Genomic DNA, 24,950 nt, shown 5'->3' with positions numbered 1-24,950 from the left:
AAATACTGAGAATAGTGTAGGACGCACGTTAGACTAGTCTCTTCTAATCTGATGAATAGTTATTGTTGAATAAAAGACTTAATAGGCAATAGGCCACTGGAACAGTACACTATGACTGATTTCTGTAATTTATTGACTGTATCTATAATATTGCAAGCACTAGACTTGCTCTGTACGTGATTGTTACTTGGCTACCTTAAAAATGAAAGTGTATTTTCATGTGGAAAGAACCACTGTACATCTTTTGAGAACGCTGATAGTGACTTATGAATCATCTAAACATTAAACTCCTGATTTTGGCTTATGATTTAATTTAAACATCAAATTAAGGAATACCTAAATGGGGACACCAACTGGTCTTTACTCATTGATACTAGACCTTTCAAAAAAGAGACATGAAGTTAATTCTTGGAGACTGCAAAACACAGGGTACCAGTTGGGCATTAAAAAGCATTAAATTGTGAAAGGTCTGGCATTAAATTTCAATCTTTCAAGGAAAAGTTTTATATCACCTCTAAGTTAGAACTTGTTTGCTGTGACTCACAGTAGGCTACTCTGCGCTGTGGGTGCCACAGAGTGTCAACATACAGATTAAAAGATATGGGCACTTAGCGGGGGCATCAGCATCACTGTTTGTCTTGTATCCTATCGTGAATAATGCTTTTCAGTTCACCATGCAAGACTCAACAATTACTCAACCAGAGAGCAACAGCAAACGTCAAGAGATCACTATAAGCTGAGGAGATAAAGTGGAGCACGACACGACACAAAATGACAAACACACCAGTCAGTCACTGACTCAAAAGCCCTTCAAACCCAACCACAGTAGATTAAAGACAGTTTATTTTACTCATCAGAGAATAAGCTTTGCACGTCTTTCAAGTTTTTTTCTGTTCCTCCTTGTCCTTTAAGGTGGGGCTTTCCCAGCGAGCCAGCCCCCTTTTGAAGACTCTGATGGAAAGAGAGGGGAAGGAGGTTAGAGGCGTAGAGCTCTACAGTCACAAGTGTAGCGCTGCTGCGTCTGCGTCTGTGTCTGTCGCGTCTCTGCCTCTGCTGTGAGGCGCTCTCTCTGAACAGCGCTCTTGAACTGCTGTGTAGTTCACCTCACAGCCTCTCCATGCACCTACTTGTATACAACCCAGGGATGGAGGGCACACTTTGAGGACACCTTGTAAGGATGAACGCTCTTCCTGAACCCCATATGTTGGTAAATCTTAATTTTAATTTCACTTTTGTAAAACATCATATCATCATATGCCATTTTGTTGGTACTTGTGAGAATCCAGCTAACTAGAATTGTGTAATGTTTAATGGACATGAATACTCAAAATACTATACAGTAGTCATTTTACAGACAGTAGGCTGTATACTGTCTTTGGTTCATCGATTCCCTGCCAATGTGTTTGTTTTACAGATCAAGAACTAGTGGTTATTGTCTGATGTTGTCTGAAGAGCTGGCGATGGAGTGCCCCAAAAACAGCTGCCATCACAGAGGCATCCTAATGAGAACAAAGCTGAGTGGTGAGATGGAGATCCTTTCACTTGTTTTTTTTTGTCTTTTCCAGTTGTATCATCTTTCTGTCTATAAGTGTCTATTAGTTAGTGCCCCAGCAGGGCATGGTGTCATGGTGTGATGGTGTGGTGGGCATCCTCTCTGCCACCAGTGAATCTGACGGAGGGGGACAAAGGAGACAGTTGCCCAGGGACAGAGAGGGCTCAGAATTGGGTTCTCATTACTTTGTATGTATTGAGTGGGGGGGCCCTTTCAGATTACTTTGTCCTGGGCCGGCCAAGGCTGTCAGCGGCCCTCTCTGCCAGTGTGCAGTTGTTGGTTCCATGGCACGATTATCCATAAGCGTCAGCAGCACACTGCCCACGGTCACCAACAATTTTCCGCTAGTGAGGGGCCACCAACAAAAGCGACACAAGCTTTACAATTTTATTCATAAAACAAGCACCTGGCTGTGAGGTACAGTGCCACGGGGGCACCACACTGGCTTAATACGGTCCTGATTGGTCCTAATTATATTTATTTATTTTAACCACTGGATCATTATTCTTTTACATGTCGTCCTCATGCCAAGATAATTAATCATTAAGTCTTTCCTCCTACGTTAACAAGTGCATGTAACAGGTCTATTTAGAGAGAGAGACAGGCAGACAGTCAGTCAGGTGGGAGCAGTAGAGAGCCCAGCAATTCGTTAATCCTTGACTGTCGCTGCCTGTTTATTTATAACACATCTCTGCTAATACCAATGAAATTCTTTGCTAGAAAATGATTCAGATTTCGTGTAATTTATCATAAACAGTATATATCTTTGACTAGTACTGTTTTCATAGAGATACTTTCTCTTTCTGTTGAGAATGTTTCTGTCTGAAGAAGTACAAGAAAGAAAAATGCAGGATGAAGCAGCCAACCACCCCAACTTGTGGTGACGAGGGCTGGCTGACAATGTGGGACACCTATGAAGTTCAAAGCCCATGCTGTCTGCGCAAATGTCACCAATCTAGGTCAATACCCCTCAAATGAGCACAACTCTGAGGAAATGTACCGTGCAGAAGCAACAGCAAGTTACGAAAAGTCAACTTTGAGATCTGCATAATTGTATAGATGGGATCACCAGCAAACCGACTCACTGCTTGTTGAAGAAACTCATCTAAATCTTAACAACAATGCTATGACAGACCATAGAGTTAACCAGATTAAGACATGGACATTGCCAAAATGGTCATTACTACAACAAGTACACAAATACTGTACCTTGCCACAAATTATTTTACTACTGTATATTTGTTCTTACGATGTCTTCAAGTGTCCTGTCTTGCTCTTTAATTATTGCATATCTTCTTGTCTATGTATTATGTGTATACCTGAAGTATTTCTATGCATGGGGAAGTAAAAAAACACAATTTCAATTCTTTGTATGACCAGTGCATGCAAAGAAATGACATGGAAAAAGTAACTTGTGTCACCTCCTTTGTGGTTACAACCCTCTAATGCAGCGGTTCCCAAACTTGATCATGGCAAGGACCCCCATATACTGGTAGATTCCAGCCAAGGCCCCTTTTACATAACCTGGTTCTCACGCGATGGTTGTTACCACGAAGTTTAACGAAGATGCACGAAGCATGAAGGGTCTGCGTGAGAGCCAGGCTACCTTTTACATGGGTCATAATACCAATGATGTTTTACTGTTCGGAGAAGCAATACATTATTATAATGATGTTCTTAACTAATGGGGATATTGTTTAGCTTACCTTTCATTTATTTCATTTTAAGTTAATTATTCAGTTTATTCAATTATTTATTGTTGTGCTATACTTCTCCTGCCAACATGCCACGGCCCCCTTGCACCCTTCGCAGCCCCCCAGGGGTCCCCAGCCCCTACTTTGTGAACCACTGCTCTCTAATGAGATGTGTATGTGATAAGGGTCTGCAGGGGAAGATAACGCTCTGTCTCATCCTGTGCCATTTCAATTAATAGAACTGCGATGAGAGGAAAAGGAAGGAGGGTGGGACCTCGGCGTGAGCAATGTGATTTCGCAACGCCTAATGGCCATAGCCGTCTTTGCAACAGCAGTGCTTGAGGCAGCAGCAGAATGGAGGTTTGGCTGCCAACGTGGGCAGCGCTCTTGATTCTCTGTGCATCCTCCATCATGCATTGTGTTGGTAAGTACAAAACTTAATGAAAAAAACTATTTTTGATTTATAATTTCTATTAAGTTTGTTTTTGTTTTTTTTGTGTGGAGTGAGTGTCTTGTCAGTTATAAACAGGTGTGGAGATTCTTATCTCTTTCATGTGGAGTAGACTTCAGTGAAACATTTCTGGGCCCTTTCTTCATTGAATTGAATACTTAATAACAGACTCAGGGTTCCATTAAATACGTAGAAAAGACAATACAAACACAAATGCAATTGCAAGGTCAACCCATTCCCATAGCCTACATAGGCCTACAAGGGTCAGTCGCGTTTAAGCAGTAGCACACGTCAGGGCGGTGTAACGTCAGCCAGTGCCACTATTGTATGGATTGTTTTTGCTCATTTGTTTTTAGTGGACTATCTAACACACATATTCATTGCAGCATATGAACCACCAGTTGCCAATTCATTTATGGGCATTAGATGCCATTGCACCCCCTGATGTCTGAGCCCACACCCACAAGCATCTATTCCACTTAATGTTTAAACCATTAAACTGCAATTGCAAGGGCGAGGGGACGTGCACAAGCGAACGTGCCCTAAAATAAAAGTATCCCCAAAGCCATGACGCAACCCTTTGCCAAAACGCGGAAGAGCTGCGAGACCGATAAGCGGTAGAATTTAAATGCTCCAGTAAACAATTAGTCTCTGTCACCATACCATTAATAGTTTCCCTCATCTATACTGTGGGTTTCTCTAAGACAGGGATAGGGGACCTTCTTCATTCAAGGAGCCACTTCAATTTTGAAAAAAAGGGCTCTAAGGGCCATACTATGAACATAAACCAGGATTTCCCCCTGCACTTTCGGCCACTTTTATAACAGACCCCACTTTCACAAGGTCCCCTGAAAATATAGCCAGATGGCTTTATAAAACATTTCATATTTCATGTGAAACTGTATAATATTAAATTCATATTGGGAGCTGCACAAGATAAGATGGGTTCCCCGGCCCTGCCATGGCCAACCGGTAGGGCACTCGTCTACCATGCAGCTGACCCGGGTTCCATTCCCAGCCCGGGTCCTTTGCCGGCCCTTTGCCGTCTCTTTCTCCCCACTCGCTTCCTGTCACCACCTTCACTGAAAAAAAATATATATATGTAATTATGTATATAAAAAAGAAAGATTATTAGTAATTAAAAATGTCATGGAGAAGACCCACTTACTCATGAGGTAGTGGTAAATATTCATGAAAAAGGTAACATTAAAGAATTGGCAGCATCAAATCTGGAAATAAACTTCTAAAAAAAGCATACATGCTCTTAAACTTAAACCATAACTTAAACTCTAAAATATTCTGCTTACGTTGATGTTGGTGTGATTACATGGAATCTGAATTCGCCAAACTTTGTCTGAAAACGTTTTTCTTGTAACTGAGTACTCAAAAGAGCAACATGCCCGTGTGTGTCGCAACATTGTGGTGCAACTTAAGGTGTGGATATATTGCAGAACTAATTGAGCAATGCTGTTACACATGATCAGCCGAAGGAGCCCGGAGCACAAGCAATATAAGCCTTCTATTATTCAATCAATCAATCAATTGATCAAAGCATTTACATGTACCTATCAAAAGTGTCTATTTGTGCAAAGAGATGGTGACAGTCTTGCAGCAATGCTGGCCTTGCTTAAAGGCACCTTAGCCATTGATGGAGGTGGTATTTGAACCTGCAAACCTCCAAAAGACCAAAGATCCAAAGACCATCTAACTCCCTAACCATTGGGCCACGTTGATTGAAGTTTCTTATCATCTGACCTCTTATCATCACTAATACCCATCAACATGAATTTGACAGCCACATTTCTGTTCTCCATCAGGCTGCATAGACTTGTCCTGTGAGGGGAGGCTCACAGTGGATCCTGGGCCCGTGGTGGAACGGGGCTCTTCCATTGGCGTCCTCTGTCAGATCAACGTGTGCAACGCTGGTCCTCGAAACCCCTTCACGGTGAAGCACAACGGACATGCGCTGACTCTCCAGTGGTCTAACTGCTCCGCAGCCAGCTTCCACATCTCACACCTGAGACGGCTGAGGTCATCTCTGGTGTGTTCAGTGGGATCCCATGTGGTCTGCGGACTAGACCTAGAGTCAGGCTGTAAGTGCTTATTACATTTTTTTAAAATGTATTATTACGTTACATTACATTGTATTTGGCGGGCATTTTTTAACCAAAGCGACTTCCAATCGAGGACATACAGTACGTACATCATAGCCAACATCACTAGCAGATACAAAGAGCACAGGAGATATACAGAACAACAACTGCAGATGCTATACAGTAAATACAGCGCACAGCAATAATTAGTACACCCCTGTTGAAAAGTAACATTTTTAACAATATTTTAACAAACACACAAGTTATTCACAAAATGGTCATAGAGTAAGTGTAATACAACATCTTTTGAGCTGACAGCAGAAAAGTAAGGTCAATAGTATAACTTAAATGACATATTTGTCCATTTTTGTGAAATTATGCTGATGCAAAAATGAGTACACCCCTATGTTTAACTGCCATATAGTATTTGAAAAGGGGCCGTGTTTGCCCGAACCATTTGAAATTGAAAGGGATTTAAAGGGAGGTCATCGGTGTGTGCTTCATCCTTGCTGTACATTGAACTTTTACATTTTGAGTCTGAACCTGGCTGGCTGGATGTGTGTGACATTTGAATAAAATCCTACATGTTGACAAGCATGTTTCTTTTGGTGGAATTCAGCTTCCTACTGTTGGGATGGGGTGACGAATAGTGATAAATATCTTTTCAAAGGATCGCAAGGCCTTGGGAAATACTCTGTGATCGTCATTTGCAGTATCACAGACCATTAATGTTTAGTCTGATGTGTGAATTGTTAGTCCTGTTTTTTTTGCCCCAGATAAACCAGCCAAAGCAACCAATTTTAGTTGTTTCACACAGACACGGTCGACCACAGTGAACTGCTCTTGGGAAAAAGGAAGGGAAACTCATCGGCCAACAAGCTATTCAGTTGTGTTCAACAGGTGAGTGGGTCATCGTCTTTGGTTGTTTGCTTCATTTCCAGTCTGACATGACATGAACCTAATGTCTTTTTTACATGATGTTTTCTTCCTCAGTGTCAATGGGGAGCAGCTGTTTAATTGTCAGAAGCCAAGTTGCAGCTCCATCACAATACCAAGAGCTGAGCTTAACGACAGCATAGAGTACCAAGTGCATTTGAAGGCAGTAAATGACCTTGGAGACTCCATTTCTGACCTTTTTACCTTCTCGTTAGGAGATGCAGGTGAGAGAGAACACATCAGATATGAATCGCTATGGTTTCCTAAAGCTGCTTAATATTTTCTATAACAAAAGGATTCTCTTTTTCTTCTTGGTTGATAAGCTTGGCATTCCTTTTTTTTATTATTTATAACAGAGCACGAGGAAGTAAGCAAGACCGTAAATGTAGATGAAACAGACTTTGTGACCATGTGCCAAATTGCCAATGTTCTACAGCTCTCAGAAATAGTCCTTGAATTTTTCAGCTTGGAAAAATTATTTCTGTGTGCTCAACGGTTCCCTTTACTTGCTCAGAGATACGTTATTGAAATGCCATTCCCCTATTCCACCCTGACAGTGATCCCAGACACCCCCAGCCTAACAGGGGTCAACTTCAGTCACGCTGGAGGATCCCTCTTCCTCCTCACCTGGACCACCTCTGACTCCTCACCATGTGCATGGCACACTGTACGCCTCAACAGAGACAGCTGGAGCTGGGTAAGGCATTGACATTGGCTCACCCACACAGAAAGAAATTAAACTCTTAAATTAAAAGGAAAATCGGTAACACTTCAGAATAGCTACCTATTTACATCTTTATCAACACTTTATAATTAACATTCAATAATAATTGACATTTAACAAAGCATTTACAAATGTTTGTAAATGACTAATAACAAAACTAGGACTGCACAGTGGAGTGGGAATCAACTTTTACCTGGTGAGTTTTATGTAGTTTCATGCCTTCTGGTCTTTGGAGGAGAAACTTCCAGGACCGATGTGACTGCACTGTGTGTCTGCTGTGTTAACATAGTATTTCTTGCCCATTTCTAAACATTTGTTAACATTTTATTGATAATAACTTCATTATTTATAAAGTGTTTATAAAGCTTTGAATAGGTAGTTATTCTTAAGTGTTACCGAAAAATTGGTGCTTACTCAAATCGAACACATTACCGTAAAAAGTGCAACGTTTCTCATTTACCTCAATAAGAATTGTATACTGGCAAATTAAAAAACACGGTTGCTACAACAGGGATAAAAAGAGCAGTCAGAACTGTCAACCTGGCCCCCTGCCAATGCCAGATGCACATAATGTGCATGTCAGAGCCGTTTATTATACACAGCTCTGGTGTATGTGTGTGTTTGGCGCCCCCTAGAGGCATCCCAAAACATTGCGGTGGACACAGACAGAAAGACAGACACAGACAGGGTGATTGTAATGCCTAGCCCAACCCTGTCTGGTTGGTCTTTATGTGTTTGACTTTGACCTGTAGGTTTTGGAGATATCATTCCTTTTATAATTTTACTAATTGGTACCTATAATGATATTTCATGTGACTGGGAAAACACACATTACATGATATTTGTTAATTTCAATTCATTATTGAATCTGTTGAATCACCACCAATGTATGTTTATATGTTGTACCTGTTATCAGGAGGTGAGTACCACCCTGAGGAATGGATGCAGTGTGACGGTGGAGGGTCTCAGGCCGATGACCAGTTACCGGGTGGACCTGAAGGTGTGTACTCATCAGGCTCCTAAGCCCAAATGCAGTCTGTGGAGTGAGCCTGTTGAGGCGGTCACGCCAGGGATCGGTGAGTACTGTACGCCTGCTCCAGATATCCATATAGACGCTTTTTATAATGTCACATCAAAAAGTGTGTGTGGACTTTTCCATCCCCAAAGCTCTGAAATTGAAGTAGCTGTAACGAAGTTAAGTTTCACAGTGAATTGTCATGACATGAGAGAACAGAGTAGTGTGTCCCCTGTACAAAGTACAAGTCTGAATGTTTTTTTTAATTTGCTAGTTTCACTCTATTGACATAGGTTAGTTTCCTCAAAAAAACCTTTTATCAGGGCCCGCCTGAATTGAGGGGCTGGGCTGGCTGATACTAAAAGTTTTAGGCACTACAAATTCAGAGGCAGATTTTTTAAATATTAATTACAGCTGTCTTATTGCAGCAGAGAGCAAATATACATATGCTTAGCCTTCTGATAATGTTACCAACAAAGCCTATGGTAGCTTGTCAGAAGTGCTCACGACATTACTATAGAAATTCATTTGCAGATTGCTGTTATCTCCAAGTCCACCAGTGGTCCTGGACCACACTTTAAGAACCACTGGCATAGGCGAATGAATTCATGCTTTGATAACCTCATCATTTGCAAAATATGTTTGAATGAAACTTGTGGTGATGGGGCACTACTGTCTGTGATATGACACCCAACTATCATCAACCCCTGAAGAACAGTGTCATGGTTTGTCGTTTACCAGTTGTTTAATGCCTTGTCTCTTAGCACCATCACAGAAGCCTGATGCTTGGAGGGCCGTTGGGAAGGAACAGTATGGCTTTTGGAATGTAACAGTGTTCTGGAAGGTAATTTATTTGCCTGCTACTGCTTTTCATCCAAAGATTTGACAATGTCATATGTATAATACATATCTAATTTGATATTTTATTCATCTCACCCTAATTCATATAACCAACTATTACCAACTGTTACTAACACATAACTGTACATTGAAAAGCAACTGACACATCTTCACAAAACCAAATCCTTCACACACAAAAATCAAGCTTTCATAAAACCAGTGCATCTATGGCTCTGCATAAAAGTTTACAATGGCACCACCTATTGGAGATTTACTAAATTACATACCGCTGTTCATAGACCAATACTGTACAGTATGGAAATCCACCAACCTGCCTCCCAACTTCATCCACTGCATAGAACGATTAAATATTGATTGAAAGTCATTTTAAAAGTTTAGATAGTATTTAAAGTGTTCCTCTGACTGATTTTCATCAGTAAAACAGTGTTGTGTCATGTGTCAAAGTTAACCCATCTGTCATTTTTGCAGTATAGAGTACATTTATTAACCCTTAAGAAAATTAAAGGAGCATCATTCTTCATATTAACAGCCCATGGCATCAAAGGACTTCCACCCACTACACTACGAGGTGTCCTACTGGCAGCATGGGAAGAGAACACATAAGCTCTGTCTTGTCAATGTGTCAGCGGTGCAGCTGGAGCTCCCATCCCTTGTGAAGCAGCTGAACCTCACTCTGGTGACGTCAGAAGGAAGGTCCCCTCCCGCCTCGCTCAGTCTGACACACACAGGTAAGCCATCATGAGAGGGCTGTATACTGTATGTGTTGTACTATAGGACATGAGATATTTCAAAAAAGAAAATCAAAGATCATAAAGACAGGGATGGGCAACTTTCATGATAAGGAGTGTCACATTTTTTGTGAGTTTTTTTCAATACCACCATCGGAGGGCCACATAACCACAGATCTGACTGCAACTTGCAAATTCAAAGTGCCGTTGGTTTGGTTGCTCACTGACCACCGAAATCGTTTGGAAGGAATATGAGTCTTCTCTATTGGCTAACAGTTTAATTTCAACAATTTTTATCAGCAGTCATTATTTTTTATGTATGTTTTGTCTCTGTGAGGAAGCGGGCCGCATGTGACCCCCGGGCCTCCAGTTGCCCATTCCTGATAAAGACCATGAAGACCATTCATCTTTCAAATCATTAACCATTAACTCCTTAGTGCAGAGCCTATAACCTTACTGTCACCAAAATTGTATTGACTTAATAATGACTTATGTCTTAATCTGTTACTTGAAGCTCTCGGTACTGTCATAGCAATGTTGTTATGATGTAGTTGAGTATTTTCAGCAAATAGTGAATAGGCCCGTCGGTGACCCCATGTGCAGTAAGAGGCTATGATAAGAGAGACTCGCCGTGTGACATCCCAGCGATGTCTTTTTGTTTTGTCTTATTTCTTCAAAACCCAATCCTTTCCCCATCAATGCATCATTTGGCAACATTCTAAGGGAGATAGTTACACGCTATGCAATTACTGTTTTTTTTGTTTTGTTCAGATATCACTGCCCCTGTACTCACGGTGTCAAAATCAAAGGAGGACACTTTGCATCTGTCTTGGTCTGTTGAAACACAGTCTGAAGCTGCTGGATTCCTACTGGGATATGTCCTTCAATGGCGATGTCATGACTCTCAGATGCAGTGGGAGAGACTCTCCAGGGACCGTAACTCCACTTACATCACAGGTAATGACTGGTGGAGACTGTTGTAATGATGGTCTTTGCATCAGCATGTTAGTTCACATGGTAATCTGTTGGATCAATTAAAATCATCTATATCATCTCTTTTATGTTTGGGCAATCTTTTTACTTTTCCTATCTTTTCCTATTGATTACTTATTATTATTACTACACAGAAGAGAGCAGTCGTAACGCCAGCAGAAGAAGACATGACAAAGACATTTTGAATATTCTGCACATCCTTTGACTACTAGCCTTTCCTCACTACGTACTGTATACCCTCGCATGAATTGCATGACATATAGGAAAATATATACCACTTACCTGACACTTTTATCCTAAGTGACTTACATATCTTGGTGATTTCTTTTGTCAGACCATTTCCATGTGTGACATGTGCTTAAAAAAAATAAACATCCTCTACTGTGTTTCAGGTTTGACGCCTGGTTGCAGATATGACTTGTTGTTACATGCTGAAACCACCAGGGGGCTCTCCAAGCCTGCTTTTGCACACGCCTACTCCCTGGAGATAAGTGAGTCCTTTTCAGGTTACAACTACTGTATTTACCGCTGACTGCTGCCCTTCTCCACCCCTGCAGGCTTTAAAGTGCATCGCCTTGTTGGTTGTTAATGGAAAAATTAAATTAAAGACACAGAGTTATACATTTGCTGTCACCAAAATGGTAATGGTAGTGCACCACTAATAAAGCCCCTGTGTTATGTCATAGTTGTGTAGCACTTGACTTTACAAGTAAATTAATGGCGCACATTATGGAGCTACGATGATCTCAGATCTCAGCTAAACCTAAAACTGAATCACCTTTATGTAACGTTACTTAGATCTTCTCTATCATGTTTTTGGATATGACAAAGGCCATGTTTACATTGTGTTTTTAATTCCGAATTATTAATTCTGAATAAAACAGTTTGAAATTAAAGTTATTTTCAGTCATTGTAACATTGCACTTTCATTTAATTCCAAATAAACTTAATTCTAGTTCGGGATGTTTTTAAGGCGGAATTAAAAAAAAAAAATCTTAAATTAAATGGAGTAAATTCAGAATTAAATGTCCGATGTAAACTCACTGATTGTGAACATTTGTTTCCCCCCTAATAGAGCCTCAGTCTGGACCAAAGGCCTTTATTGAGACATCTGACTCCAAGCACATTACTGTCCAGTGGGAGGAACTGAAGACTGAGCATCAGAGAGGCTTCATCACTCACTATACTATCTACATACGCAAGCATGGCATGGCAAACTTCAAAAGGCAATGTGAGGAGATATTGCATTTTCACCTCTTGCATATGTTCTGTCTGTCTGTCTGTCTGTCTGTCTGTGTGTGTGTGTGTGTGTGTGTGTGTGTGTGTGTGTGTGTGTGTGTGTGTGTGTGTGTGTGTGTGTGTGTGTGTCTGTGTCTGTGTCTGTGTCTGTCTGTCTGTCTGTGTGTGACACAATGAACTGAAAGATACAATAGACATGTCTTTTCCGCAGGCTGCAACATACAGTATGTGGCTGGCTAGCATGAGATTGTGAGACTGAGAGTTTACAGTGAGAACAAAGCTTATGAATCCCTGTGTGTGTGTGTGTGTGTGTGTGTGTGTGTGTGTGTGTGTGTGTGTGTGTGTGTGTGTGTGTGTGTGTGTGTGTGTGTGTGTGTGTGTGTGTGTGTGTGTGTGTGTGTGTGTGTGTGTGTGTGTGTGTCCGAGCTTGAGCGTGTCTTGAGTGCATCTGTGAATACAGTATGTGTACTATGTACAGTATGTACAGTATATTTCATGATATATTGTATGTGCATGTGAGTAAACATTATGTGTGGGTGTGTGGTTAGGTTTACAGAGTTTTGTGTATTTTTGAGAGGCAACACACACCCACCCAACACACAAGGTGCTCTCTGACGTGTGCTCACGCTCACACACTAAAAACCACACGCACACACACATGCATGCATGCACACACACTCACATACACACACACATTCTCACGCTCACACACCACACGCACACACACACACACTGTACACACACACACACACACACACACACACACACACACACACACACACACACACACACACACACACACACACACACACACACAGACACACACACAGACACACACAGACACACACAGACACACACACACACACACACACACACACACACACACACACACACACACACACACACACACACACACACACACACACACACACACACACACGCACCGGGATTCATAAGCTTTGTTCTCACTGTAGACTCTCAGTCTCACAATCTCATGCTAGCCAGCCACACACTGTATGTTGCAGCCTGCGGAAAAGACATGTCTATTGTATCTTTCAGTTCATTGTGACAGTCAGAGCCGCCCAACAATACTGTACATCACATCATGTCAGCCTTGGCCACAAGAGCTGGGTTTTCCACCATTTACTGAAAGAGCAGGGCCTCTTACCAGAAGGCCTCTCCCTCTCTATCCGCCTCTGAATCACACAAGCAGGCTCTCGGGCTCTGAACGTGTACACTGTAATAATGTAAAGGTTCCTCAAAGAACCATCAGTACAGTTCCATGTGAGAACCTACTGTAAAATTTCTCGGAGGAAACAACCCTGTTCTCTGAGGAACCTTAAACGTTCTGCAGAAGATTCTGGGATGAACCCCTAGGATCCTCAGATAACATTTTTCTTTCTTATGACTTTATTTGAGACAGGCTAGTTGAGAGACAAGAAATGACCAGGGAGAGAGAGAGATGGGGAAGGATCAGCAAATGACCTGGGCCGGAATCGAACCTGGGTAGCCAGTGTAGCAGCTCAGTGCCCAGTTGATTGAGTCACGGCTGGGCCTAGATAACCTTTTCTGAAGGGGTTCTTCCACAGTGGAAACTAACGGTTCCTTAATTAAAGAACTACAAAAAATATGACACAGTGCACCTTTAAAGAATCTTTGAGCTCCTGGGTTCTCTGAGGAACCTTCAAGAACACCTTGGGGTTCTTCCAACTTATAGAACCAATTTGTTTTAGAACTTCCTACACAGTGACAAACAAAAGGTTCTTTGGGGAACTATGAATTACAGTGTAGAGTTAGGCCTTCTCATAGCCATATCCAACAACAGCCTATGATGCCCATCCCCAAAGGAGTGGCCCTGCTGTTAACTATTCACAATATAACTATAACTGCATCTGTGTGGGGGAAAATCATACTTAAAATATTGATTCTTGTGAGTGGTGAGGAATTAATTATGGCACTAGAGCATGTATGTTGATATAACGGAGGCCAACTAGCGGAGTGTGGCGTGGAATGTTAGTAAAACCTCCCTCCCAAAGCCTCAATACAGTGCGGTAGCGTGGCGCTATCTGACCGGCACTTGAGCCCAGCGGTCTCGTACTGTGCCTCCCATTGCCATGCATTGACGAGGTGGTGCGTTCGCGGGGGGCAAACTGCACAGGAACACCTCTGCCACATTGACAGGGATGTATCTACCTTGAAACATTTTATGACTTCCGGGTACTTGTATACATGATTGGTGTGTAAAACCTTTTAGCAGTGTCATGATGTTTTTTCTGTCAACTGATTTGTTAGCTAATTAGAATCAGCTGGTTAAGAGTTGGGTCAAATACCTCGCAGGGATTTACCACTTTTGAGTCAGGATTAATGCCTCAGCGATTCATTCGGCTCGCACAGAATATTCAAATTGTAAAGAGACCAGTTCTGTTATATCAGAAGACAGCACAGTTGTGTCATTCTGTCAGCGGTTACTGTTCAAAACCACCTCCAAACATTTTTAGCCGGACGTTTGTACCTCTGGTCAAAAAACAGTCTTTTTTTAACCAGCGGAACTTGAGAGAGGCACGTATTTAGTGTGCAGCACAGCAGACAGGCTTGTTCTTCTATGAAAGCTGCTTGTTTATGTTCTTCGGCGAATTTGTATACTATTCATGAAGAAGGCCTGTCTCCAGGCCTGCCGACAGGGTGGGGGACAAAGGGGTTAGTTTTACCAGGCCCAGGGAAGACAGGGGTGGTGGCGGCAATACAACGTTATATATGTTTAGTTTATTTGGTTTATTTTGACAGGGACCATGTGCAAAGTACATTGCAAAAAGTAAAGAGATGACCTGCACCAGATTATAGCTTACAAGCTAATTTCCATCTGCAACCCCAGGGAAGGGGAAGGGGCCCTTCCAGATGATTTTGTCCCAGGCCCGGTGACAGCTGTGAGTGGCCCTGGTGAAGCAGGTCTGTCTGCCTCAGTCAGCAGCCCAGAACAGGAAATGAAGTCCTGTGCCGGAAGATGTGGCTGTCTGCTGCACATGCACTCACTCAGTGTGCCACGAAGTGAGAGTTTTCTGTCACGTGCTAGGCAGCTAAGTTATTCAGTGTGTTGACCCCAGAAAACTGAAAAACAAAACAAAATCTTCTTGCTAAGGAACTGAGCTATCTTCGCTCTGCAGCACGCTTGGCACGTTGTCAGTTTGACAACACAGCATCAGCAGATTAGACTAGAGAGGATACCAAATTGGAAATTGCGGTTGTTTATCTACATCATTGGTCTCTGTACTAGCCCGAGATAGTGAGATTATAGGACCTTTACAATACAAGCATCCTCCTCCCAGTGTGACCCGTAAACCTTCAGTCTGCATTCACAAATTCTTTAGAGGCCCAAAAAAGCCTAGCACAAAGACACACACACACACACGCACGCACGCACGCACGCACGCACGCACACATTCACACACACACACACACACACACACACAATCTGTCAATATATTATTATTGTCATCACCTGTCATAGCCAAAGACCTCTTTCTCGCTTTTTATCTTAATGATCTATTATCAATAGTAGCGTAGCAGTATATTAGTGTAGCACAGTGTTAATTACTTTTTACTAACAGAATTATCCATTCAGGAAATCTCAGCTTGTTGGGCTACAACTTTTTCTGAGCGCAGGCAGCTTGCTCTGCACTCCCTCTTCCTTCTGAGTCTCATAGTGTTGTGTCTCCCCCCCTCTGCAGTTGAGGTCGATGCTTCATCTCCAAGAAGGCAGCAGCTGGAGCCAATGGACACAGGATTTGACGTCAGCGTAGCGGCCTGGAACAGTGCGGGAGAGGGACCCAGAGGAGACCACGTCACCTACCTGCAGCCCAGATCTCTCAGTGGTGCGTAGACTGTGTAGAGCTCAAAAGGCTCTTTTCCACTGCCGGTTTTCTGGTAGGCCTACAGCTCGACACAGCATGACTCGGCCGCCACTTTTCGTTTGGGCACAACACAGCTCAATCGTAAAGCACGAAGTGGCGGAAGAGTCGCGCTGTAGGCCTACCAGAAAACCGGCAGTGGAAAACAGCAGCGCACAGGAGGTTCAAGCAATGTATGACGTCTGTTCTTTTTCCTGGTATACTTCAATAAAGACCTACGTATAGCTTGTGTTTGGAGCTGGACCATTTAAAGCTTTGTGTGAGGTACTCACCAGTCCACAGCAAGTGTTAAAGGTAGAAGTTGCAGCTCACAAACAGAATATGTTGAAAAATGTATTGTCCAGGCAAGTTTAAATCGATACTGTGCAATTTTTTACCTCCGCCAAGGAGGTTATGTTTCCGGTCGCGTTCATATGTCTGTCTGTTTGTTTGTCTGACTCTCTGTTTGTTTGTTTGTTTGTCTGTCTGTCTGTTTGTCAGCAGGATTACTCAAAAACGTTTTAGCGGATTTGGATGAAACTTTGTGGAGTTGTTGGAAATGACCCAGGGAACAAGTGATTAAACTCTGGTGGTGATCCGGATCACGAACCGGAACCAGGATTTTTAAAAAGATTCTTCACCATTGCTGACCTAGAAATCTAGATGCCCCTAGCGACCGCAAATTGAATTGCAGACAGGGCGAATTTTGACATTACACTTTCTAACTCCAAAGAAGGCAGAAAGACTTCCAATAAAAATAGGGCGTAGCATAGTCAAATGTTCTATCAATCAGCTTCCTTTGTGGAGGTCTGTACTCTCTGAGTGCATTTCTAGTTGGAAAAAAGCTTATTTTACACCCTCCCTCCCCTGAATTAAATGATTGAGTTTTATGAAGGGAAAGGTAGCTACAGGAGAAACTCAGTTATTTAACTGAAAGAGAGATGTAATAGAGGTATTATCTTATTTCTAGAAATAGTACAGTATCACTCTTTAACATGTAGAGAGAGAGGGTCCGAGGCACTCTGAAGTCAATGTTAAAAGTCCTTTATTTAATACATGGACACCATAAAGCCGACGCGTTTCGGTCGCGTACCGACCTTCTTCAGGGCTAATAGACATGTAACATGTAAAGTGTACGTTAAACATGAACTTTAACAAGACAGGGCCTAAATGCAGAAAGAAAGAAAGAAAAAAAGAAAAGAAAAACAAAGAAAAAAATGTCAAGGAAACAAAATTGAAGATCATGAAGTGCTGACTGAAAAGGGAGGTCTTCTTTTCGCACGTACAGCGTGAACGCTAGGCAGAGATAAAACATCTAGCACCGGCAGTTTGCTGATGCACTTAAAAAGCTGCAGTAGGCTACAGTTGCTAAATTTACATCCATCCCCTGGTACCTCTTCCCCTTTTCTCAGAAGACTATCCGCCTCAGGACCCATGTGTATCTGAAAGTTTCAATACTAGCTACCGGTATAGTCATTTACATGTACATACATTACAAGATATGTTTCTTTCGCTTTCAGTTAAAAGGTTACATACCATAGTGGTGGCCATCTTTTTAAATAAAACTGTTTGCAGTGCGCAAATACATACTTTTAGTCATCCTATACTATCATGAAAAGTTCCATTAGACCGCTTTGGTGAAGACAGCAGAGGGCTGTCTGACTGCTATAGAGTATTACGATACACCATAACATGCATCACACCTCTCAAACTGAGGCTGCATGTACAGTATATCACAATATACAGTAGGTATGAGCTGTATGTCCCATTGTCCCATACATAAAAGCAAATCTGGTTATGCCCTGTAGACGAGAAACAATTTGATGATGGTAACAACAGCAACAGCAACACATTGCTTGTATATACAGCTATTTATAAGGCCCCGTAAGCCCTCACACTTCCACTTTGGTAGGTGTTCTGAAATGAATGCCAACCATGCATTTCCTCCTGGCCTCTGTCTTTCAGTTTATAACTGTTATGGTCTTAACTTCCTCATGTAGGCTACTAGTCTCAGTTTACTCTATAATCTCTGTATTTCTACAAACCATGTATCTCTGTATCTCAATAATAGAGCCTATGAATATCATGTGAAGCACCCTCAACCTGTGACATGTTGATGGTGGTTTCCTATATAGGGCCAGTCATGGGTAAGCGGTTAGGGCGTCAGACTTGTATCCCAAAGGTTGCCGGTTCAACTCCCTACCCGCCAGGTTGGTGGTGGGGGGGTAATTAACCGGTGCTCTCCCCCATCCACCTGTATGACTGAGCATGGTACCATCCCGCCGCACTGTTCCCTTGGGGCGACATTTTGGGCTGCCCCCTTGCATGGGTGAGGCATTAAAGGGGTATGCCACTATTTTGGGGCTTAATACAGTTAAAATCGTTGGCTGGGGTTTATAAAGGTGGTAAAGTGTCTTATTTTTCATGTTAAGCATGCTACACGGATCCATTGACTTTCACTAGCTTAGCGACATGCTCCCTCTTTTAACTTGTCTTAAAACAAGACAACGGCTTACATGAAAAATAAGACACTTTACCACCTATATAAACCCTGGCCAACAATTTTAACTGTATTAAGCCCCAAAATAGTGGCATACCCCTTTAATGCAATATCGTTGCGTGCCGTGTGCAGTGTGTGCAGTGAACACTTGTGTGTTGTGGAGTGCTGTGTCACAATGACAACGGGAGTTGGAGTTTCCCATTTGGGTTTATATTAAGGCTTGCTTCCCTCTGCTTTTAGATGACGTATTTGTGGTGATGTGGGTGGTGGCCGCTGTTCCCCTGGTCCTCATTGCCAACCTCATATGCCTGAAATGCGCCCGGAAAAGGTAAGCCACAGTAGCAAACAGATATGAACACCTTTTCACATGAAGTGAAAAAAATGGATTTTAAGTTATCATTCTTGTCAGCACTAACCTTAGTTTTTGCACTCAGACATTTTGCACATGACAATAACCGTTTTATATTTCAAGTGCGTGTGCGTGTGCGCTTGTATGTATGCACCTGAGTGGCTGTTGTTGTTGTTTTAAGCTTCTAGTAATCTCTATTAAGATTCTAGTAATCTCTAAGTCCTGTTTATTTCTTTATTTCTTTATTATTGGTTCTCTTGTGCAGGGCAGTAAAAATAGAAAATGGATCTCCTCCTAGGTCTTTCGAGACACCGTTCAAACACTGAAACGACCGGCTCGGCTTGGAGATCACTTCTAGTGATATAGCGTGTCCGTGTCTCTTGTCGTTTTCCCGTTTTTGGCGATTTTGTGCCAGTTTGGGTCCCCATTGAAAACAATGGTAGAACCTTCATGAACCAAGGTTCCGCCACTCTAGAGATTAGAGTGTAGGAGGCTTTTTCGGTCATAAAACATCAACACTTTCACCTAGAAGTTTAGTTGACGCGTTGTTGGCGAGCTCTATGGGATGTCTACAAATTGTCAAAGTTTCATCTCCCAACTCCCATTACTTTTTAAATGGCAGGTGTGTAAAAAACGACAGGCCTGGGTCTATGGCGTTTCCCATTGTGGCTTGAAGTGCCTTTTTCAAGAGGTCAGCGCATGTCCCACAAGAGGTCCATTTGTGACTGAACCGTTTAACCTATAAACTTCATTCAAAGACTGTTAGAGAGATCACATATATGACTCCGATCTGTGAGCAGGTCACGTGCCAATATCTTTTAGGTTTTTTTACAACGATCATTTAAAGACAAAAAACTGTTTCTGATTCTGCCCTCTGCCTTACAGCACCATATTAACTGCCATTCAGTCAATCAGAACAGTTGCAGCCAATAAAGGGTTCCATCTCAACAGTCACTTTCTCTCAACATTCTATTCTTAACGAGCACCTGCAACTACCATTTTAGAAGTCTATTGTTCAGCTCTTCAATGCAATGTAATATTGTCTAGCTGGAATGTTTAAGACAGCCAGCTGCTTGGCTCAATGGGAATGCAGCTGGATTAGATATATGGAGGTTGGGAGTTGGAATCCCACTCGAAGCCATGTTGATTTTCAAAATTATATCATATGCAGTGTTCCTTAGCCAACTTCAAATACCATGTATTGTGTCATTTAATATCAATGGCAAAGGGGCTGGATTACAGATATGGAGGTTGTGAGTTCGAATCCCACTCAGACCCATGTTGATTTTCAAAATTACAGTATATCACGAAAGTGAATACACCCCTCACAGTTTTGCAGATTTTTGAGTATATCTTTTCATAGGAAAGCATTACAGAAATGTAACTTTGACACAATGATAAGTGACCTTTTAACAACATATTTAACCGCTTAAATTTCTTGTTCACTCAGAAAAAACAAAATACAGCCATTGATGTTTGAACATGTACTCACAAAAGTGAGTACACCCCAGATTAAAATCCGGTAGAGAAGGGGCTGTGTTGGCTCGAATTGTCTCGAAATGAAGCGAAATGAAAAGGGATGACAAGGGAGGTCATCAGTGTGCGTTTCAACCTTTCTTTGCATTGAACTTTTACATTTTGAGTCTGCATCGGGCTTAAATAGATTGGTGTGAGATTTGAATGCAATCCTATGGAGAATATCAGGATCTGCTTCAGTAGTCACAGTGCATGTTGACATGCATGTTTCTTTTAGGTGTAGTTCAGATTACCAATGTTGACAGCATTCATGCATCCCCAAACCATGTCAGTCCCACTACCATGCTTGGCTTTTGATAGGATACAATTTTTTTGTTAAACTCACTTGTTTACCACCACACATGCTTGACACCATCTAAAGTATATTTGTTTATCTTGGTCTCTTCAGATCACACGACATAGTTCCAGTGATCCATATCCTTGGTCTGTTCATCTCTCTTGAGACCAAGATAAACAAATTTGCTTTAGATGGTGTCAAGCATGTGTGGTGGTAAACAAGTGAGTTTTACAAAAAAGGTGTATCCTCTCAATAGCCAAGCATGGTATTGGGACTGACATGGTTTGGGGATGCATGAATGCTGTCAACATTGGCAATCTGAAATACACCTAAAAGAAACATGCATGTCAACATGCACTGTGACTACTGAAGCAGATCCTGATATTCTCCATAGGATTGCATTCAAATCTCACACCAATCTATTTAAGACAGATGCAGACTCAAAATGTAAAAGTTCAATGCAAAGAAAGGTTGAAACGCACACTGATGACCTCCCTTGTCATCCCTTTTCATTTCGTTTCATTTCGAGACGATTCGAGCCAACATAGCCCCTTCTCTACCGGATTTTAATCTGGGGTGTACTCACTTTTGTGAGTACATGTTCAAACATGAATGGCTGTATTTTGTTTTTTTTCTGAGTGAACAAGAAATTTAAGCGGTTAAATATGTTGTTAAAAGGTCACTAATCATTGTGTCAAAGTTACATTTCTGTAATGCTTTCCTATGAAAAGATATACTCAAAAATCTGCCAAACTGTGAGGGGTGCATTCACTTTCGTGATATACTGTATATCATGCAGTGTTGCTTAGCCAACTGAAAATACCATGTATGTCATTTAGTATATCCCCAAAACGCAGAGCAACAACACTTTCAAGATGGCTGAATCCAAGATGGCTGAATTGTTTGGCCCATAACTTCTGACTGGGTGGATGGATTTTTTCCAACATTTCTTTTAGCTTTGTTTTCTCAATAGTACTTTGTTTCATCTCTGCCCCAAAAGGCAAGCCCGCTTCCAGCATTTTCTGTGACAATGCAATCTAGTTGTATTTAGGTGCTGTTTCCACGTAGCAGGATATTTTTTTAGCAGGGTATTTTTTCTCCTGTTGAGGTGTAAACGCAACATGTGGATAAAAATAAATCCTCCATTGTAACAAATGCGTTTCAGCCCCCTAAACAGGATATTTTTTTCTCCTGCTTTTTATACCTGTACATGTACCTGGATTTTTAAATATCTGCTACGTGGAAACGGAAGGCCAAAACCAATGCAAAACCAATGCAACCAGGAGAAAAAGATATCCACATATAAAAATATCCAGCTACGTGGAAACAGCACCTTAGTTTCCATCTGCAGTCCTTGGGCAGGTGAAAAATACAAGTTTCTGAGCTATGAATTTTGCATATGGTCCCTGTCAACATAAACCAACAAAACTGAACTTAGCACAGCTGATCTACCTGCCTAATGCTGATGCGCAACTGACTTGTGAACTTACTACAATCAGTTGGTTCAGAGAGTTAATCAGATATGTGGCAGGGTTCTTCCCTATGCTATAACAGACGGCCTCTGCTCATCCTACATAATCGCTCTTGAATGGCTTCCCAAATGGCGGTTAGTCAGCACTTGACCAAGGGGACTCATCTCTGTGGTAGTTCAAGCCAGACCGCGCCCTCCTAGTGACGCAACACCTTCAGTGTTGCTTCTTCAGTAGTCAGGCCAGGAGCAATACAAATATCGTTCCTGAGCTCCCGAAAAATCGGATACCCCTCCCACTTTGTTGGGAGGCAAACAACCAGTACTAAACCAAGGGAGGAGATTTGAAAGTCGATGATGATCAGGCTAGGCTAGTTCTTAATCAAACCATTATTTTGGACATGTATGTGCCTCCATTTGTAGTGTAGACAGACAGTGTTTGGGAAAGAGGGATGGGAGTGAGGTTTTTGCCCAGGCCAGATTCAAACATTTAAGGCACGCACACTGTGTCACCACATGCCTGTATTCCTCTGCTGATTTTCTACTGGTTCATTTCTTTTATCTACTTCCAGTTGTGAAGGTCAGTGTTATAAAGAGACAGCGGTTTGTGGTCAGTTTTAGTTCCCCTTTGTCCATTTTATCGTTAATGACACATCTTCTTAAATATGCACATGGATCTATACATTCTATACAGATGTACATACATGTTTTAGATATGCCTGCTGTGTGTTACAATACTAGACTGCATTGTACACAGATGTAGTATACTATGTCTTAGAAATAGATGTTGTGATATTCTGGGTTTTATTATTAAGTTTTGAGGAAGAGTGCATTCAGTGCAAACATCACAGGGCACAAGGGCAGTCACGAGGGATGCGTTGCTCTTGTTGACGCCTACTGAACATAATTCTTGGCAGATGCCAGTCTCCTATGTGTAAATAATTACTGACAGAAATCTTTCTTTTGTTTTTTTTTTAAACTATTTTCAACAGAATGAAAGCTGTGTGTTCCACTCTCGGACCAGCATGGCTTTTTGAAAAATTCCCAAAGGTTGGAAATAGCAATGCCGTCAAATTACTGCAGGTAAAGAATCCACAGCAAACTCCTCACCTCTGCTTCATTGAGATGTTCAGTTTGCATCTATGCAGAGATTCATTTCCCATTTTGTGCTTTCTGTCTTTGTCGAGTTGTAAGGTTATGAGCGTGCACAGCCTGACTTTTTTTTGGCATACTTCTTGTTTCATACTGTAACTGCAGTGAACTTTCAATGAAACCGCATCTTCCTCTGCTTCTTTATTTTGTTTTTGGTTTCCATGTGCAGGACGAGAGGTGTGGCTCCACTTCCTTCTGGATGTCGGTCTGCAGCGACTCGGACCCGCCCATCTCGCCTGTGGAGGACATATCGGAACCCATCGCAACCCAAACCTTCTCCTTCCCCCCGTCCATCAAGGAAAATGCGGAAACGTGTCTTCCTCCGGAGGTCCGCATTGCCAAAGCAGACATTGTGGATCCATACAAGCCCCAGTGGGCGGACTCGTGTGTGGAGGACTCCACCCTGCTGCCAGAGGAGGTGCAGCCTGAGGAGACCACACTGGAGGAGGAGGAGGTGGAGGAGGAGGAGGAGCGCTCTTTGTGGCTCCAACGGCCCTCCTCGGGGAAGGACATCGGACTCCAAGATGTGACCGTCGGAGGCTTCAAGGGTCTGGGTGTCAGTGGAGATCTTCTTTGCCCTCTGTCACTTGTCCTCGGACAGACTGAGTGGTCCATCGGTGAACAAGGAGGAGGAGGAGGGATGAGAGACATGGATGGTTTCTCATTGGCTCTGTTGACTGACAGACAGACGGAATTGACCAATGGTCTACTGAGCTCCCTGAAAGGGGACATTCAGGACTCCTCTCCAGTGAACCCCTACTCTCCTCAGGGATGTTGGATTAAAGTTGCACATAACTCCTGATGAGGCTTACAGGACAACTGCGTTGTGCACACATGAACATGTAACACTTGAATGTACAATGTGAATGTACAACACTGAGATGGACACTTTTCTTCATTGTCAAGCATTAAATAAGACTTTCTGTCCATTCTGGGTCAATGTAAAATAAATGTACTGTAAATTGGACTGTTGCCATGATACATGTATAGGATATTGCTATATGTGGTTCAACTGCCAAATTTACAGTGCAAAGTGAAAGTGCCCAGACACTGATACACTATACAAGTTGCAAGTTGCACAAAAGTGTTCACTGCACACTGCACACAACGAAATTGCATTTTATGCCTCACCCGTGCGAGGGGGCAGCCCCCAATGGCGCCCCAAGGGAGCAGTAAGACGGGATGGTACCATGCTCAGGGTACCTCGGCCATGGAGGAGGATGGGGGAGAGCACTGGTTAATTACTCCCCCCACCAACCTGGCGGGTGGGAGTCGAACTGGCAGCCTTTGGGCTACCTCCCTAAGTCTGACACCCTAACCGCTTACCCATGACTGCCCCGCTTACCCATGGCTACAAACATGGCAACATTTTAACCCACTTCTTCATCATGGAAGACCAAAAAAAGAAAACTTGGCCACATGTGTGTCTTATTACACCTTGTTTGAGGCTATACCGTTGTGCATTGTGACTTATTTGTTGGCCCTTCAACTGACCTTG

At 42.3% G+C, this 24,950-nt stretch overlaps 1 protein-coding gene across 1 annotated transcript; it reads left to right on the top strand.

Moving 5' to 3' along the window:
• Positions 1 to 170: 170 nt before the first annotated feature.
• On the top strand, positions 171 to 24,419 carry il23r (interleukin 23 receptor). Its single transcript, XM_063200181.1, has 17 exons — positions 171 to 1,207; positions 1,415 to 1,521; positions 3,486 to 3,670; positions 5,515 to 5,790; positions 6,567 to 6,690; positions 6,784 to 6,950; positions 7,284 to 7,423; positions 8,367 to 8,526; positions 9,230 to 9,309; positions 9,856 to 10,054; positions 10,826 to 11,011; positions 11,440 to 11,538; positions 12,123 to 12,278; positions 16,012 to 16,155; positions 18,911 to 18,998; positions 23,293 to 23,383; positions 23,622 to 24,419. The coding sequence occupies exons 3-17, from the start codon at positions 3,601 to 3,603 to the stop codon at positions 24,252 to 24,254; spliced, it is 2,613 nt and encodes an 870-aa protein (XP_063056251.1). The 5' UTR covers positions 171 to 1,207; positions 1,415 to 1,521; positions 3,486 to 3,600; the 3' UTR covers positions 24,255 to 24,419.
• Positions 24,420 to 24,950: the final 531 nt, after the last annotated feature.

This window comes from Engraulis encrasicolus, chromosome 6 (genome assembly GCF_034702125.1).
Source record: "Engraulis encrasicolus isolate BLACKSEA-1 chromosome 6, IST_EnEncr_1.0, whole genome shotgun sequence".
Lineage (NCBI taxonomy): Eukaryota > Metazoa > Chordata > Actinopteri > Clupeiformes > Engraulidae > Engraulis > Engraulis encrasicolus.
The sequence above is the reverse complement of the archived record's forward strand: the minus strand, read 5'-3'. Positions and strand labels throughout refer to the sequence as shown.

Coding starts and splice junctions, on each gene's coding strand:
- il23r (XM_063200181.1), top strand. CDS start 3,601: ATGGAGGTTTGGCTGCCAACGTGGGCAGCGCTCTTGATTCTCTGTGCA. Junction 5,791..6,566: donor ACTAGACCTAGAGTCAGGCT/GTAAGTGCTTAT, acceptor TTTTTGCCCCAG/ATAAACCAGCCAAAGCAACC. Junction 16,156..18,910: donor GCAGCCCAGATCTCTCAGTG/GTGCGTAGACTG, acceptor CTCTGCTTTTAG/ATGACGTATTTGTGGTGATG.